Below are 19381 nucleotides of genomic sequence, written 5' to 3'. Positions count from 1 at the left end.
ATATCAGGTCACCCCCGGCTCTCACAGCATCTTCCCTATCTGAATAGCTTCAACTCCCCACTAGTCCTTCACTTGCACTTTACTCATCCACAAATCTTTCATCCTCGCTCAAATTAATGGGGAAATTGTCGCTTTCTCGGTCCGAATCTCTCTCACTTCATGCGGCCATCATTGTAAACAATAGGGAACTTTGCGTATATGTTCAACTGACTACGTCACGCTACTTCCGGTAGGTGCAAGCCTTTTTTTTATCAGATACCAAAAGTTGCAATCTTTATCGTCGTTGTTCTATACTAAATCCTTTCAGCAAAAATATGGCAATATCGCGAAATGATCAAGTATGACACATAGAATAGATCTGCTATCCCCGTTTAAATAAAAAAAATTCATTTCAGTAGGCCTTTAAAGACAAGTCCAATCCCAACAAGTTTGATTTTGGTGCAGCCTTTCACCCTTAGTCAACTGGGATAAGCACAGCTCACCACAACCCTGAATAGGATAAGTGGTAAAATAGATGAATAGAAAATCTGACATTTGGATGATATCTGTCAATGAAATGTAAACGGTTATACTGTAAGGCTCCTTGTCCACTGCACAGTATTTTTTTTGTATCTGTTATGTCCATAAAGTGCTATCTTGCACAATGTTCACCTTTATTTTATTGTATTTTTTGCTACCATATTACTTAGTTTATAATGTTTGAGTTGCTTTCATATGCACAGTAAATTTTTACTTGAGGTATATGAAACCGTGTTTTTATCTACTAAAATGTATCTTCTACAAAGGAAATCTTTTTTTTATTTTTTTTTATAAAACTTGGTTAAAAGGTTTCAGTAATTCTTGAAAATGTTGAGCACATTTAAAAATACCGCGATAATGATAACCGTGATAATTTTGGTCACAATAACCGTGATAAGAAATTTTCATGCCGTGACATCCAGTGGAAAACCAACCGCCTCAAACTCAGAGTATCGCTTTGACAGCGACCAGATTGTCGACTGAGGAGTTAAATGAGACATAGAATCTGTAGTACAAGAGCAGTTTACTTTTGTATGTGACTCATAAAATGATCAGATTCAGGGTGAATATATTCACATCCTAACCACTGATTTGACTCACTCAATCTATCCACATAACTGTCCCCTATGTAAGAAGGGAAGGCCAATCTCACAGCAGCTTAGCATATATTAGGACGCAGACATCGCATACAGTCTGTGTCGTGATAGAACCATGTTAATAGCAAATTTCCTGGTCCAGTAAACTCGATAACTTGCTTTGACACACCTGAAATGAACATCGTAACAAACATCCAAAACATTACAGCACAGGTTCCCTGACATTAGGAAACAAAACAACAAAAACAATGCCCATCATTAAATTTGAATAGAGGATAAACAGAAGCTTTGGACCCTGATGCTGAACAGAGGTGAATGTTCTAGAAATTTGAGGCAATAATCTGTTATGGGAGACAAAAACAGTCATCGCTATGAACAAATATGACGCCTGCAGCAGTTCAGCCTGTAATATTTTCTCTGCTAATTAAACCCATCACCTGAAGCCAATGAGAAATGGCAATTACCCTAGAAATTGCATGAGCGATGAGAAGAGCTCCTGCTCAGCAGTTTAGCTTATTATAACAAAATTGGATATTTAGCATAAAGTACGGCAAACACTAAGAATTAAGACGGATTTTAGGTTGGTTACCTGTCTTTTGAATTGTAATGTGTGGGAAAAAGCGGAATCATTGTCAGCTCCTGATCAAACAATCAAATGGAACCGCTCCCCTCAGCTAATAATAGTCATCTCGAACTGCATTTCTTAGAATCTTAATCATCATTATCAAGTATTAGGGCAATGTTACACACCGAGTGCAAGCAGGAGCAGGCATGTTAATAATTAAGATAGCAGCAAAGCTAGCCAGAAAATAAAAAATAAATAAGTGCTTAGTAAAGTTTAAGAAGAGTAGATAGAACCACGGTACAGCAGAATGTAAGCAGCTATTAACAGGAAATGAACATTTAGATTAATAAGTCTAGAGAGAGGATACTATGACAAAAACTGTTGGTGTGTCAGCATTGTCACGGTTAGTACACGATACCTAAGAGGGAGGATCGATTCATAAATTGTCCGTGTCAACACCATGGGTGTAGTTTTTTTTAATATTTACAAATTCAGAGAATGAGTCATTGGGATGAGGTGGCGACTTGCCCAGGGTGTACCCCGCCTACCGCCCGAATGCAGCTGACCGCGACCCCGAAAGGGACAAGCGGTAGAAAATGGATGGATGGAGTCACTGGACACAGGAGGACTTTAAGGGGAAAATGATTCCAATGATTAATAGGTAGTAGTTTATGAATGGCTTTTTTATGCCGGATATTGAGGAGCCGTACCTTTCAAACAAGAACAAGTTAAAATATTGTGCTGATATTGTTAAACGGTCAATGGCACTCACAATAAATACATTGAACACTTTACAGTTCAAGAGGTCATATTATATATTTTTACCTACATTTAAAACACTTCCTTGTGGTCTACATCAGTGGTCCCCAACCTTTTTGTACTTGCGGACCGGTCAATGCTTGAATATGTGTCCCACGGACCGGGGGAGTGGGGTAGTATTTTTTGTTTTTTGTTTTTTTGTTGTCATAAAGAAATACAATCATGTGTGCTTACGGACTGTATCCCTGCAGATTGTATTGATTTGTATTGATATATAATGTATATATTGTGTTTTTTGTTGATTCAGTTAAAAAAAAATTAAAATTTATTATTATTTTTTTTTAACTTCTTGTGAGGCCGCGGCCCGGTACCAATCGGTCCACGGACCGGTACCGGGCCACGGACCCGTACCGGGCCACGGCCCGGTGGTTGGGGACCACTGGTCTACATAACATGTAATGGTGGATATTTGGTCAAAATGTTGCATTGATTATGTTTTACAGACCATCTTCAAGCTGCTTTCTGACCATCTCTTCAGTATGCACAGTTTTGTGGGCTGTCTTATTTATGTGCCTCCACTTCGACTATGCCTTCAACCCGTTAATCATGTTTTAGTTTGTATCGCTTCCAAATCGAGTCTACTGACAGATATAAGTTAGAACTATATGCTACTTTGCATAAGAAATGAAAACAGCTGTGGATGCATGTGCATGTACAAGCTAGTCTGCCCCACAACAAGAAGATTAAAAAAAAGGAACTTATTGACTTCTATTTCGGACTACAATGGCGGATTTGTGCAAACCTCTACCATATATGGAGATATCTGCTGTCAAATGTTGGAAAAACATACCCTAAATCAGGAACCAATAGGTAAGAGAAATTGGTTTTGCATAATAGGTCCCCTTTAAGACATATATTCAGTTCAGTTCAGTTTATTTCAAACATGCATACAATACAATTACAATGTAATGCATCACATATTTCCAGTTGTTTCATTACAGCATGTCCGAAAAGGAGTAGGTAGAAGCAGAGCTTATTTAATCCTACCCCTTATCATATCATAGCAGTTTTATGCTGAAGGTCTTTAGTGTTGTACGTGCATACAAATGTTTTAAATTAGATTTTCCTCTAAGGTTATATTTCTCCTTTTTTGTTGAGAAGAATTGTTGTACATTCTTGGGTAGCAGGTTATAGTTTGCTTTGTACATAATTTTAGCTGTTTTCAAATGCACTTAAGTCGTTGAATTTCAATATTTTTGATTCAATAAATAAAGGGTTTGTATGTTCTCTATATGCAAAACTATGTATTATTCTAATTGATCTTTTTTGTCACACCGTTAGTGAATGAAGCGCACCTTTGTAGTTGTTTCCCCATATTTCCACACATCAACTCAGATATGGTAACACTGGCGAGCAGTAGAGATATGATTGGTAACATTATTGGTATCGGCCGATTTGCTGGGTTTGACTACAGTTACCAAAGGTTAAGAAGCCTTGGTTTATGCCACATTTACCTAACTCAGGGTCGGCAACCCAAAACGATGAAAGAGAAAAATACAAAAAACAAATGTGTCTGGAGCCGCAAAAAATTAAAAGCTGTATATAAGTGTTATAATGAAGGCAACACATGATGTAAGTGTTTATATTAGCTGTAATAGCCTACTATCAAAATGACTACCGTAATTTCCGGACTATAAGCAGCTACTTTTTCCCCTCGTTCTGATCCCTGCGGCTTATACAACGGTGCGGCTTATTTACGGCCTGTTCTTCTCAGACACCGACGAAGAGGATTTCGGTGGTTTTAGTACGCAGGAGGAAGACGATGACACAATGATTAAAGACTGACTTTTCATATACCGGTAGGCTGGTTATTTTGATAACGTACAGGCGAGCACTTTGTATTACTTTGCACCGTTGTATTATTTGTACTCTGCACGAATGCTGTTCGCCATGTCAAAGATGTGAAAGTTTGATTGAATGATTGAAAGATTTATTGTTAATAAATGGGACGATTTGCGTTCCCAAACAGTCATCTCTGTCCCGACAATCCCCTCCGTGGTAGCAGGAACCCCTATATACTACGGTAATTACACATCAAAACCCTGCGGCTTATAGTCGGGTGCGGCTTATATGTGGAGCAATCTGTATTTTCCCCTAAATTTAGCTGGTGCGGCTTATAGTCAGGTGCGGCTTATAGTCCGGAAATTACGGTATATGTCGCAGGCTGAAGCAAATCTTCGTTGACAGAAATGTTGAAATTTAATATTTATTCTACACATTTGTACAACATTAGAAACCATTAGTAAATCAGAGGCTACTCAGCAGGTGAGATAACTCCTGGAAATTACTGGCTTTTAATGGCCAAAGGCCAAAGCGCACCTTTGTGCATTTAGGCATAGGATACAACTTTTGGTGGACAAAATGAGACAAAGAAGAAGTGGAAGATTTTACATGTAAACAAACCGTTACATCACAGTGCACACTATGGTGAGTTGAAGAACAACCGAAATTAGTAGGACAAAACAATGTTCACCAAATACTCTCATCAGTGAATAGGGATGGACAGATTCACACCGGTGGTTCGAATCATACACTTGCGATGCGACTTCACCGATACATTCCATCATGCATCGATAAACAACAGGGGCAAGTTTGTGATGCATCGGCTTTTGCCTCTCTGTATCGGTTAAATTCATGCGTTTGATCGATATTAATATGTTCTAAATGTTCCTGCTCAGCCTATTGTCACTTGTTGTAGAAACTTGTTTTATACAATCTCAGTTGTTTATTTTTCACGTAAGATTTATGGAGGTCTGTGGTGAGATTTGACTGGCAGCCCTGACTCTGTCCTATTTCCGGGGCGGGCACATAAGGAAACTCACTTCCGGGAAGGAGAATAAGTGCATGCGACATGGATGACAGTGATGAGATAGTCCATGCTACCAAACACTTGCATAAATCGAACGTATGGAAATACTTCGGGTTTTATAAGAAAGATGGTAAGAATGACGAGACTACATGCAATATGTAACCAATGCCATGCTGCTATCAAATACGTGAGTAGCACGACAAACCTGGCTACACACATGAAGAGACGTAGAGTATTGTTGTATGCAGAAACTTTCTGCCAAAAGTATTTTATATATTTCTACTTTTATCAGAAACTTGTATTTTTGTTATTTCTTTCTTATACAAACAAATTACAGTTATCTATGCATAACAGTCATGATTGTTTGCACTGAGCATGCATATTGCTCATACTGGAGTGGAGAGTGCCCTCTATAATTGTAAAGTTATGTTTTGTCAAAACAAAATGGGTTAACATAATAAGCAGAGAGGAGTGCTTAATAATAAAATGGAATTTCATTTTCAAATAGGCATGCACCTGGGGATAGGTTGATTGGCAACACTAAATTGGCCCTAGTGTGTGAATGTGAGTGTGAATGTTGTCTGTCTATTTGTGTTGGCCCTGCGATGAGGTGGCGACTTGTCCAGGGTGTACCCCGCCTTCCGCCCGATTGCAGCTGAGATAGGCTCCGGCGCCCCCCCGCGACCTCGAAGGCAATAAGCGGTAGAAAATGGATGGATGGATGGAATTTACATTTTTAAATAGGCTCATTGGTTTGCTCCACACAAAAAAAATGTGAAATGCAACCTTCAAGTTCAAACAGAGAGTACAGAGTTAAGCTTCTGAGGCAAGAGACTGGATGTAGACGTAAACATTTCTGAATCGAATGATACTGCATAATAAAACAACTAATCGAACTGAACCCCTTTGTAAGGTCTTTGTTGAAATCATTTTTAATCGCATTGTATCGAGAATAGGAGTGAATCGTATCGAGAATAGGACTGAATCGCATTGCATTGTATCGTTGATACATGATCGGTGATCATGTATCGCGATGTGCATCGAATCGGCTTCTGGGGTGAAGATGTCTATCCCTATCAGTGAAACATACACACAAACATATTAAACAGTGGGATTTCTGACAATTGAGAAGGTTTGTGTCATATTTGTCATCAAACAAAAAACATACTAAAACAAATAAATATATATTTTTCCCCCCATCTTTTTCCACTTTCAATCCTTTTTCAAAAATGCTCCAGGGAGCCACTAGGACGGCACTAAAAAGCCGCGGGTTGCTGTCCCCCGACCTAACTGAATGAGGTATGTGGCTGACTTCTGTGTGTTTGCCACACTGACAGAAAGTGTGCCATGACAGATTTCAGAAGCATGACTGAGATGACATATCCTATAAACTGTTATTGTCTCGGTCTGCCACCATGCTGGAAGTGAGCCTCATTCTCTATTCAGCAGAGGATTCACAGTAAAGGCAAGAACACATTTTTTGTGTATTTACTGCACAGCCCATCTTATTTACTGCACAGCCTCCATCACTGCCTTAGAGTTTGGCCGTGTAGCTCTGATGTGTCCTCCCATCAAATCTCAGCTGCTTAACATTCACGGCAACATTTGCATCCACCCCCCATCAATGTCAACCCACTTGTGGTTTGATGTCAAACTTCTAAACAAACGGAGGCAACTTACCACCCCCGTGTCCTCTGGTTCGGTTGGAGCGGCTCCGCTCAGAGGCAGCAGCCACAGAACGAGCAGCATCTCGGCACATATAATCCTAATTCGCGTGGAAGGAATCGGAACCAGGCTGGTCCCGCTGGACTCGAACAGTAGCATCCACGGGACGGCGGGGCGTCGGTGTGACAAAAAACAAACACAAAATAAACAGTCTAGTCTACCTCACAGTGGAGCGCAGAGACATAAAACACATTAAAACCGGTGGCCGAGGAAGTTTGTTAAGACGTGAGAGTGCCGGTGTGGAGTCCATAAAATGTCGGTGTTATGTCCTCGCAGCAAGTGGCGTGGGCTTCCTTGCTTCCTTTCTTCCTCCCTTCCTCCTCCCGAGTGAGAAATGGAAGCAGCTGCGTCGGCTTTTTGTCCCCACGAGCACGCGCCTCACTCACCCGAGTGGACTGAGGGTCAACATAGGAGCGCTAGAGGGGGGCGTGTGTAATTTGAGATTGTTGTGAGTAAAAACAAAAATAAATACTTTAAAACTGTGACAGTGTGTGTTTCTAATCTAGACATTTAGGGCCTGATGTACTAAGATCCAAATAACGTGCGCTGAACAGCGTGGGCAAACTATAAAATTGCGTGTACTATTAGTGGGCAATTAAAAAAGTAGTGCAGACCGCCCTATTTAAAGGGGAACTGCACTCTTTTTGGAATTGTGCCTATCATTCACAATCCTTATTTCAGACAAGCACATATATGTTTTTCATTTTTCTGCATTCTAGATAGTAAATAAATGCAATCAAAAGTCCGCTTACAATGGAGCCGTTGGGAGTCGCTCTATTCCGCCTATAAAGCCCTTTAAACAACACCCAAACATCTCCATTAAAGGCCTACTGAAACCCACTGCTACCGACCACGCAGTCTGATAGTTTATATATCAATGATGAAATCTTATCATTGCAACACATGCCAATACGGCCGGGTTAGATTACTAAAGTGCAATTTTAAATTTTGCACGAAATATCCTGCTGAAAACGTCTCGGTATGATGACGCCTGCGCGTGACGTCACGGATTGTAGAGGACATTTTGGGACAGCATTGTGGCCAGCTATTAAGTCGTTTGTTTTCATCGCAAAATTCCACAGTATTCTGGACATCTGTGTTGGTGAATCTTTTGCAATTTGTTCAATGAACAATGGAGACAGCAAAGAAGAAAGCTGCAGGTGGGAAGCGGTGTATTTCGGCCGGCTGCAGCAACACAAACACGTAGCCGATGTTTCATTGTTTACCTTCCCGAAAGATGAGTCAAGCTTTACCATTGGCCTGTGGAGAACTGGGACAACAGAGACTCTTACCAGGAGGACTTTGAGTTGGATACGCAGACGCGGTACCTTGAGTACGCAGCTGCGGCTTCCAAACATTTGATCGCTTTGAGTGTGTTGTGCGGGTGTTCGATTTGTATTGGCGTGGTTATATGGACGGGAGGGGGGAGGTGTTTGTTATGCGGGATTAATTTGTGGCATATTAAATATAAGCCTGGTTGTGTTGTGGCTAATAGAGTATATACAGTGGGGCAAAAAAGTATTTAGTCAGCCACCCATTGACAATCAATGGGTGGCTGACTAAATACTTTTTTGCCCCACTGTATATGTCTTGTGCTTATTTACTGTTTTAGTCGTTCCCAGCTGAATATCAGGTCCTACCCGCCTCTCACAGCATCTTCCCTATCTGAATCGCTTCCACTGCCCTCTAGTCCTTCACTCTCACTTTCCTCATCCACGAATCTTTCATCCTCGCTCAAATTAATGGGGAAATTGTCGCTTTCTTGGTCCGAATCGCTCTCGCTGCTGGTGGCCATGATTGTAAACAATGTGCAGATGTGAGGAGCTCCACAACCGGTGACGTCACGCGCATATCGTCTGCTACTGTGTGTTGGGCGTTCTATTTTTATTGTGCCCTTACTCACTGTATAGTTTTCTTTTGTTTGTGTATTGTTGATGCGGAAGCGGATGTGACGTTGCCAAAACGTGCAACGTCATCACGGTGTTGTTGTGGGTGCGCACTTCTCTCTCTTGGCACGATATACATGAAGAAAGGTTTGTTTTGTATGAAAAATAAATATGCCTCAGCTACGTGGCTGAAGAGAAGACGCTGAGTTGGCTCTCTGTTTACTGTCCCGACGCATACAAACGTTGTTGCACTCTGCTTATTAATAACCTCGTAACAGGTTATAAGACCCAGGAAAGGAGGTAAACGAGCGCCATATCTCAGAAGAAGTATGCGACGTATCACGTGTTTAAAAAGAAGAAGGTAGAAAAGCGCTATACAAGTATAACCCATTTATCATTATCATAACGGCGGCAAAATAGCGACCAGGACTACAGTCGCACCGCAACTGCTGTTTGACGGAAATTAAGATAAGTACGACCTTTGGGAGACAAGATTCCTAGGCTGCTTACATACTTTTAGGTTAAAAGAGACCATTTTGCATGAACCCACCAGGGCGAATCATTAGCAATTAACCGAGGACAGACGAAAGAATGAAGACTGTTACGCCGAATTTATCAAACTGATTGATGACAAAAGCCTGTCTTTATTAGATAAGCGTTAAAAATACTCAGAGAGCATTACAATGGAAAGAGCAAGCCACACATTATAAACCTGTATACAATGCTAACCAAGTTACACATGGCGGACACAGAGAGTGTTACGGACTATATAATGCGTGCAGAGAATTTTACCACATCGCTGAAAAATGCTGGTGAAACTCTGAGTGATGGACTTTTAGTAGCAATGGTTCTGGGTGGGCTGCCAGACTCATTCAAGCCACTCGCTGTGTATGTCAAACAAAATGAGGACAATGTCACATTTGCTGATTTCAAGAGACTACGTTTCTATGAGGAGTCAAAGAAGATGAAAGAAGATGAAAGAAGATGGCGGCGCAGACAACGTCATGAAGACATTCAAAAAACAAAACTGGAGTTCCAAAACGTCATCCAGAAAAGAAGACTACAGAAAAGAAGGCAACATGCATACTGGCAGAAAAGACAGCAGACGTCCCACAACTTGAACGGTATCGCTAAGTTTAAGAGCTTCGACGAATCGTTCCAGGCTGAAAAACATTCGGTGGAGTTAGCTGATGGAACAGTGTGCAGCGGAATAGCACAACGGCACGGGACGGCGACCATCCATCTCCTAGACAGTGCGGGACGACATCACAAAGCACAGCTACGGAATGCTCTGTACATGCCATCCTATCCCCACAATCACCTTCAAGAAAGGGGACAGTCACATGGACACAAAGAGCGGTGACAGGTTTGAAATACATGAAAATGAACATTTGTATTACTTACTAACAGTTGAAGAGTATGTTGACCAATGCAAAGTGTGTCATGATGTGCAAACTTGGCACGAGATTTTGGCTCATTGTAACAATGAGGATGTACAAAAACTACAAAATGTAATGAAAGGCCTGGAGATTAAGGGAAATACTTCCCGACCAGAGAAACTGTGTGAAGTGTGCACACAAGTGAAGTGAAGTGAATTATATTTATATAGCGCTTTTCTCTAGTGACTGAAAGCACTTTTACATAGTGAAACCCAATATCTAAGTTACATTTAAACCAGTGTGGGTGGCACTGGGAGCAGGTGGGTAAAGTGTCTTGCCCAAAGACACAACGGCAGTGACTAGGATGGCGGAAGCGGGGATCGACCTGGAACCCTCAAGTTGCTGGCACGGCCACTCTACCAACCGAGCTATACCGCCCCAAGGAAAATTTACACAAACTAGGAACAGGAAGCCAGATAGAAAAGCTACAAAACCATTAGAACTAGTTCATACTGACCTAGCTGGCCGCATGCAAAATACATGTTTAGATAGGCTGACCATATTCTGAAATCCCAAAAAGAGGACACGAATATATGCGGGCCGAGGCGGGCAGCACGCCAAGGCCGGGACTAGGTGAAAATTTGCCAATGATACTTGAACTTGCCTTATAAATAATATATTTATTTAAATAAAGCTTTTCTTCTCCTCTGTTGACAGCAGTGTTGGCGCTAGGAATTTTCAAAATGGGGTCCCAGGATGAGAAGAGCCAACCTCCCCCAATGGCACTCAACACCTTCTACAGGGGGGCCATTGAGAGCATCTTCACCAGCAGTTTCTCAATCTGGTATGGTAGCTGTTTTGTTGCTCTACAGAGGGTGGTGAGTTTAGCTGAGAAGATCACCAGATCAGACCAACCATCCATCTAGGACATATACCCATCCCGCTGCCACAAAAGAGCCACCAACATCATCAAAGACCCCACCACCCCACATACAAACTGTTCACCCTCCTACATCTGGCAAGTGCTACAGCAGTATGCGTTGCAAGACTACCAAACTCAGCAATAGCTTTTTCCCACAAGCCATCAGACTGTTATGTTTGGACTAAAGGGGAGGTGACGGCAAACAGACACTAGAGGGCAGTAATGTTCACTAATTTATTATTATTATTATTATTATAATATATATATATATATATATATATATATATATATATATATATATATATATATATATATATATATATATATATATATATATATATATATATATATATATATATATATAATAATGATAACAATAATACAACTAAACTATAGAATGGAGTGTGTGACAAAATACAAGAGTGTGTGAAGTAATACTATGTGTGTAATTTAACTGAAGTGTGTATTACCAAAGTGTTGATGAGAGCGAAAGAGGCAGTCCATGGGGCAGGCAGGTGATCAGGGGCGAGAGAGAGGCGTCGGAGTCCAGGGGCGAGCGAGGAGTTGGGAAACGAGGAAAGCAGTCCAAAACACCAGGGAAACAACGGGAGATCTCGAAGAGGGAATTCTGCGGGGGACACGGGAGAAACAAGGGACAAGTAAGCCACGGAGAGGAAAACAAGATGAGAGCATAAAGCTTGACGCTTACGGGTCACCATGAGAAAACTAAGTTCCCGCGCCGATCCTTGGGTCCACCCTGCCTTTATCCGGCACACCCTCATCAATCTCAGGTGTGCAGATTTCTGGTGAGTGATTGCAGCTGGTGGCTGCTGCAAGGCGGAGACGCGCGCGGCGCATCCCTGGATGTGTGCACCCGTGGGCGTGTCCCGAGGTGCGCACAGACGGCAGGGGTCTGAGCCGAAACAGTATCCCCCCTATGGACAGATTACAGATGTCCTGGAAGTAGAACCCCCCAAACAGGAACAACAGTCAAGGGAGGGTGGAGGGGCGAACTGGTGGTGGGTCGCCGGCCCAAGTGTCCCCTAATCCACCGGGGACGAGTCTGGTGGCGGCGGCGAATAGAACTCGCTGAGGCCGGCGAGGCGGGCGACCCAGGAATGGCCACCATCTTGGCCGTTGGGAAGGCAGACACGAGTGGCGCCATGGTGCGTCTCGCCGGAAACGAGAAGGTGAAGTCTGAGGCGAAGAGGATGAAGTCGGCGGCGTGGTAGCGGCAGACGTCATCGGCGGCGTGGAAGCGGCAGACGTCTTCGGCGGCGTGGAAGCGGCAGACGTCTTCGGCGGCGTGGGAGTCAAAGCCGGAGACGGAGAGGGCAGCTGAGGAGCTGGCCGAGGTGCTGAAGGCGGCGCTGCTGGCCGAGGGGCGGAAGTCGGCGCTGCCGGCCGAGGGGCGGAAGTCGGCGCTGCCGGCCGAGGGGCAGAAGTCGGGGTCAGCCTGGGAGCTGGTGGAGAAGCGGGGTCTATCCTGGGGACTGGTGCTAGCTCGGGGGCTAGAAGAGGGGCTGGTGCTAGCTCGCGGGCTAGCCGAGGGACGGGTGCTAGCTCGGGGGCTAGCCGAGGGACGGGTGCTAGCTCAGGGGCTAGCCGAGGGACTGATGCTAGCTCGGCGGCTAGCCTGGTGGCTGGTGCTAACTCAGAGGCTAGCCAGGGGACTGGTGGCTGCGGCTGGGAAAAGCGGAAGACAGGAGGAATTAGTCTGGCAGGGGGAAGCCTGTCTGGTTGCAGCTGCGCCATCACACCAGCACAGCCACCAGTAATATCCCCCCCCTCCGAAAGCGGATGCCAGACGCTTCCTGCTGACTGAGGAACAGTCTTTAAGGGTGGGAGGAGGGTGCCCAGGCGACGAGAAAATTCCTCCTTGCTCATATCACTACTGAACATGCCTTTCCATGACCGTTCGGCAGGATAAGACTAATCCTCCCGTGTAGAGTGAAAAAAAGAAAAAGACATGGTGAATGGGGCAAGAGGAGAGAGAAAAAAAAAAAATTCCACAGGGGGCGGAACGAAAGTCACTGGGGGCGGGGCTGAGGAACTGTGCCGTCAGGTCCTTATATTTAATTTGGCGGGAACTTACTGTTATGTTTGGACTAAAGGGGAGGTGACGGCAAACAGACACTAGAGGGCAGTAAAGTTCACTAATTTATTATTATATATAATACATATATATAATACATATATAATACATATATATAATACATATATATATATATATATAATACATATATATATATATATATAATACATATATATATATATATATATATATATATATATATATATATATATATATATATATATATATATATATATATATATATATATATATATATATATAATAACAATAATACAACTAAACTATAGAATGGAATGTGTGACCAAAATACAAGAGTGTGTGAAGTAATACTATGTGTGTAATTTAACTGAAGTGTGTATTACCAAAGTGTTGATGAGAGCGAAGGAGGCAGTCCATGGGGCAGGCAGGTGATCAGGGGCGAGAGAGAGGCGTCAGAGTCCAGGGGCGAGCGAGGAGTCTGGAAACGAGGAAAGCAGTCCAAAACACCAGGGAAACAACAGGAGATCTCGAAGAGGGAATTCTGCGGGGGACACGGGAGAAACAAGGGACAAGTAAGCCACGGAGAGGAAAACAAGACGAGAGCATAAAGCTTGACGCTTACGGGTCACCATGAGAAAACTACGTTCCCGCGCCGATCCTTGGGTCCACCATGCCTTTATCCGGCACACCCTCATCAATCTCAGGTGTGCAGATTTCTGGTGAGTGATTGCAGCTGGTGGCTGCTGCAGGGCGGAGACGCGCGCGGCGCGTCCCTGGATGTGCGCACCCGTGGGCGTGTCCCGAGGTGCGCACAGACGGCAGGGGTCTGAGCCGTAACACAGACTGCTCAATTCATTCATGAAACCTGGATTATAAATCCTCCTACAACCCACACACACAAAGACCTGTGGAACTGTGAAAAAGACAAACTCATTGGGCCCCATTCAGCAACCGTTCTTTAAAACAAATGATGTTCTTAGGCCCACTTACAAAGTTTTTAAGGAGATTTTTGTATTCACCAATGTTTTCTTAGCTGGGATTTGTTCGTAGGTAAGAACAAAATCTATGAGTGCTCCAGAGCACTCTTAGGGTGGCCTATTTGTACTTAAGTGTGACAAGTTCCCTTACTTCTATTGTCTAATGTTGAATTAATATCATAGATAGATAGATAGATAGATAGATAGATAGATAGATAGATAGATAGATAGATAGATAGATAGATAGATAGATAGATAGATAGATAGATAGATAGATAGACATATAGCAAAATGAACAATATAGACATTTCAAAATACCGCACACACACACACACACACACACACACACACAGACACGCACACACACACACACACACACACACACACACACACACACACACACACACACACACACACACACACACACACACACACACACACACACACACACACACATCAATTACCGGGCGTTGATTTAGTGATTGGTGACTCTTTAAAAGACCAACATGCCTCTCACACCCTGTTGCAACTCAACTCACACATTGGCAATGCTTTTTCTGCTACTGCAAGATGCCGCAGATCGTGCCCTGGGGAGGGAGCGCATATTTCACGACCATGTAGACCTATTTGCCCGAAGTGACGGATATTTATTTGGCGCTACCTCAGCAGTTCCCCCTTTTTTAAACTTACTTTTTGACATTATGTATTCCCCCCGCGGGATAATACGAATTTCTCTTCTGTAATCTGTTTGTGTTTTTTCCGTGTGTCTGATGTTTGGCTTTTCCGCCGGAATTGTGTCCTTATATGGGAATAAAGGGCGTTTACCTATGCAAATTACGGAATTAAGGGTGTTTACATCTGCATATAGGGGAAATAAGGGCGTGTTTATATGCAAATTATGATAGACACGCACGCGCTAACCATTTGGCATTCAGCAATCTAAGAATAGCAGGTGGGAACAATTTGGCCGTTTAAGAACACGTCATGAATTTGAATGCACTCCTCTTAGGAAATCACTTTGGAAGAAAGATACAAGGAAAAGTTAAGAACGTATTGCTGAATGGGGCCCAATGTCTGCAAAATACTCTTATGCACATAGGCCAATATTCCCTTGCACAAGAATGTAACAAACTGTGCATCTCCACTTTGCACATTTGCCGTATTGCACATTGTCCTATATTTAGTCTAATGTTCAGTTTATACTTAGTGTGTGTCAAATCTTGTTTTAATCTTGTTTTAATATTGCACATTGGCGTAAGGCAGAAACGCAATTTCAGTCTGCTGTGTAATGTACTGTTGCATGGTCTGATTGATAATAAAGTTTGACTTGACTTGATTAATAATCGTGATTTCAATATTGACTAAAAATAATTGTGATTATTCATTTTAACCATAATCCTGCAGCCCTATGTGTAAAACTAGATCTAATACTGTATATGAACATTATTTTTATCTATACGGACAAAAAGTGCAGTTACGTTTATGGCCATCAGGTGCCATTTTGATAAATTCTTATATTAGTTTTTTCCATAAGGTGCTATTCTGAATAATTTCCACATTTATTTGTATTTATTACATGCCTTTAAAGCTGACAAACACGCCAGATTGTAGTCACCTGGAGGCGTACGTGTCTAAATGAAATGAAACAACTTTTTGCATCTTAACGCTAACAAAATGGAAATGCTGATTATCGGTCCTGCTAGACACCAGCACTAATTTAATAATACCACTTTAACATTTGACAACAAAACAATTGTACAAACCGACTCGATAAATAATCTGTGTATTATCTTTGACACAAGTCTCTCATTTGAGTCACACATTAGGAGTGTTACTAAAATAGCCTTCTTCATCTCTGTAATATCACAAAAATTCATCCCATTTTGTCCACCACCGACGCTGAGATCATTATTCATGCGTTCGTTACGTCTCGTCTCGATTACTGTCACGTATTATTTTCGGGTCTCCCTATGACTAGTATTAAAAGATTACAGTTGGTACAAATTGCTGCTGCTAGACTTTTGACAAGAAAAAGAAAGTTTGATCATATCACGCCCATACTGGCTCACCTGCACTGGCTTCCTGTGCACTTAGGATGTGAACTTTCAGGTTTTACTACTTACGTATAAAATACTAAACGGTCTAGCTCCATCCTATCTTGCTGATTGTATTGTACCATATGTCCTGGCCACACATCTGCGTTCTAAGAACTCTGGCTTATTAGTGATTCCCAGAGCCCAAAAAAAGTATGCGGGCTGGAGAGCGTTTTCTATTCGGGCCCCAATACTCTGGAATGCCCTAACGGTAACAGTTAGTGATGCAGTAGAAGCATTTAGGTCACATCTTAAAACTAATTCATAGACTCTCGCTTTTAAATAGACCCCTTTTTAGACCAGTTGATCTGCTGTCTCTCTTTTCTGCTCTGCCCGCTTCTCCTGCATGGAGAGGTTATCAGGTGGTTATCAGCTTCCACGGAGGACGTGCTAGCTGTTCCAAGTCGGGATCCGGGATGGACCAGTCCTTATGCATCAGTCTGTGACATCTCTGCGCTGCTGACTTAACTACATTCAAGAGGATCCCCTGCTGGCCCCCACTATGAACACATTAATAACTGTATCCACTCAGCACCCATTGCACCAGTCACCCAGAGGTGGTCCCCACATCTGTGGTCCCTTCCAAGGTTTCTCGTGGTTCCCATTGGGTTGAGTTTTTTCTTGCCCTGATTTGGGAACTGAGCCGAGGATGTCATTGTGGCTTGTGCAGCCCTTTGAAACATGTGTAATTAAGGGCTATATAAATAAACTTTGATTGATTTGATTTATGTTATTATTTTGTTTCTGCCATATTACTTTGTTTTTAATGCTTGTGTTGCTTTTATATACACATATTATATTATTGTGTTTTTATGAATGAAACTTGGTTAAAAGATTTCAGTACAAGTACTTTTAAAAAATGTTGAGTACATTTAAAAATATCTGCATAAGAAACAATGTAAATATAAATACTGGGTTCCAGCCTTGACAAAAGTCCATATTTAAGTGAAGGTTTGAACACAATATAAAGTGCTGTACAGTACTGTACATAACAACAAACATAACAAGGGGGCGTCAGATCAACTTTCTTTTTTATTAACAAGTCATAGTATGTTTTGTTTCCTACTCCTCCTTGGTTCACTTTTTTGTTGCTAGGAGCGCTAGCTGTGCAGTTACCTCTGTGTGGTGAGTGGGCCACACCGGTTGCTCATTTATAATTAGGCTCTGCATATACAAATGTGGGCAGTAACGCTCTACATCTACTTTGTTACATTTACGTACTTACAATAAGTACATTTTTGAAAAAAAGGTAATTGTCAAAGTAGTTTTAATGTAACATGTTTTTTACTTTTACTTGCGTATTTTTGTGAAGAAGAAACTCTGCTTTTACTTCATTACATTGAGCTTCATTCCGATATATATATATATATATATATATATATATATATATATATATATATATATATATATATATATATATATATATATACTGTATATATATATCCCTCCATCCATCCATTTTCTACCGCTTATTCCCTTTTGGGGTCGCGGGGGGTGCTGGAGCCTATCTCAGCTACAATCGGGCGGAAGGCGGGGTACACCCTGGACAAGTCGCCACCTCATCGCAGGGCCAACACAGATAGACAGACAACATTCACACTCACATCCACACACTAGGGCCAATTTAGGTTGCCAATCAACTTATCCCCAGGTGCATGTCTTTGGAGGTGGGAGGAAGCCGGAGATATATATATATATATATATATATATATATATATATATATATATATATATATATATATATATATGGCAGCACGGTGGGACAGGGGTTAGTGCATGTGCCTCACAATACAAAGGTCCTGAGTAGTCCTGTGTTCAATCCCGGCCTCGGGATCTTTCTGTGTGGAGTTTGCATGTTCTCCCCGTGACTGCTTGGGTTCCCTACGGGTACTCCGGCTTCCTCCCACCGCCAAAAACATGCACCTGAGGATAGGTTGATTGGCAACACTAAATTGGCCCTAGTGCATGAATGTGAGTGTGAATGTTGTCTGTCTATCTGTGTTGGCCCTGTGATGAGGTGGCGATTTGTCCAGGGTGTACCCCGCCTTCCGCCCGATTGTAGCTGTGATAGGCTCCAGCACCCCCCGCGACCCCAAAAGGGACACACGGTAGAAAATGGATGGATATTTATATATATATATACATGCACGCACGCACGCACGCACGCACGCACGCACGCACGCACGCACGCACGCACACACAGGTGTATATATATATAGCTATCTATATATATAGCTATATATACATATATCAGTGTGTGTGTTTACATATCCATCCATCCATTTTCTAACGCTTATTCCCTTCGGGGTCGCGGGGGGTGCTGGTGCCTATCTCAGCTACAATCGGGCGGAAGGCATATACACATCATAATAATATAATGGATGTATAATTAATAATTATGATTGACTATTAAGAGTATGTGAAAGTTCAACTCCTACCTTGTTTGTTTCTGTAATGACCTATTTAAAGCTTTGTAACCAATTAGAAATATCATGCAGCTAAAAGTCAAACATGGATAATTGTGGAAATAATGTTTTGCATTCTCCCCATTATGCCTGGCAATGGATTTAAATGGGTGTAATGTTTTTTATGGTGATGGGACTTTTTTATTGTTCACAAAGTTCAGTTAGCAGGTTTTGAAATGTGTGACCATATGTGTTGACTTTTTGTGTTGGTTGAATTTTTCTTCCTGCACCAAGACTAGGAAAGGTTGTTTGCATTAGGTCATATAGGTGCATGATGTGCCTTTAATGTCAAGAAAGTACACATCATGGTCACTGACCTGAGTTTTAAACATTGTCTACAAGATGGTGACAACTGTCGGACCCATGGGTTTGGACACGCCAGATCTAACCTATGACCATGCCGTGAGGTGCTGCGACCTGCTGCCTGCGCTATGAACCTGACTGAATAATGCTGCTACTGCTGATGGCAGGCGACAACACATCGTGTCACGATCGAGAAGGCTAGTGGAGTACTTTGATCCGATTTATAATCTTTATTAGACCACAAGGAAA

The 19381-nt window shown here is 42.2% G+C and overlaps 1 protein-coding gene across 1 annotated transcript in view; it reads right to left on the bottom strand.

Moving 5' to 3' along the window:
• LOC133638483 (matrix metalloproteinase-17-like) overlaps positions 1 to 7347 on the bottom strand; it is a 178242-nt gene extending 170895 nt beyond the window's left edge. The window contains exon 1 of the mRNA XM_062031147.1: positions 6989 to 7347. Within this exon, the coding sequence (XP_061887131.1) occupies positions 6989 to 7132 (144 nt within the window). The 5' untranslated portion in view covers positions 7133 to 7347. The remainder of the gene's footprint in view (positions 1 to 6988) is intronic.
• Between the last annotated feature and the right edge of the window lie 12034 nt (positions 7348 to 19381).

Source organism: Entelurus aequoreus, linkage group LG21 (assembly GCF_033978785.1).
Source record: "Entelurus aequoreus isolate RoL-2023_Sb linkage group LG21, RoL_Eaeq_v1.1, whole genome shotgun sequence".
Taxonomy (NCBI): Eukaryota; Metazoa; Chordata; class Actinopteri; order Syngnathiformes; family Syngnathidae; genus Entelurus; species Entelurus aequoreus.
The sequence above is the reverse complement of the archived record's forward strand: the minus strand, read 5'-3'. Positions and strand labels throughout refer to the sequence as shown.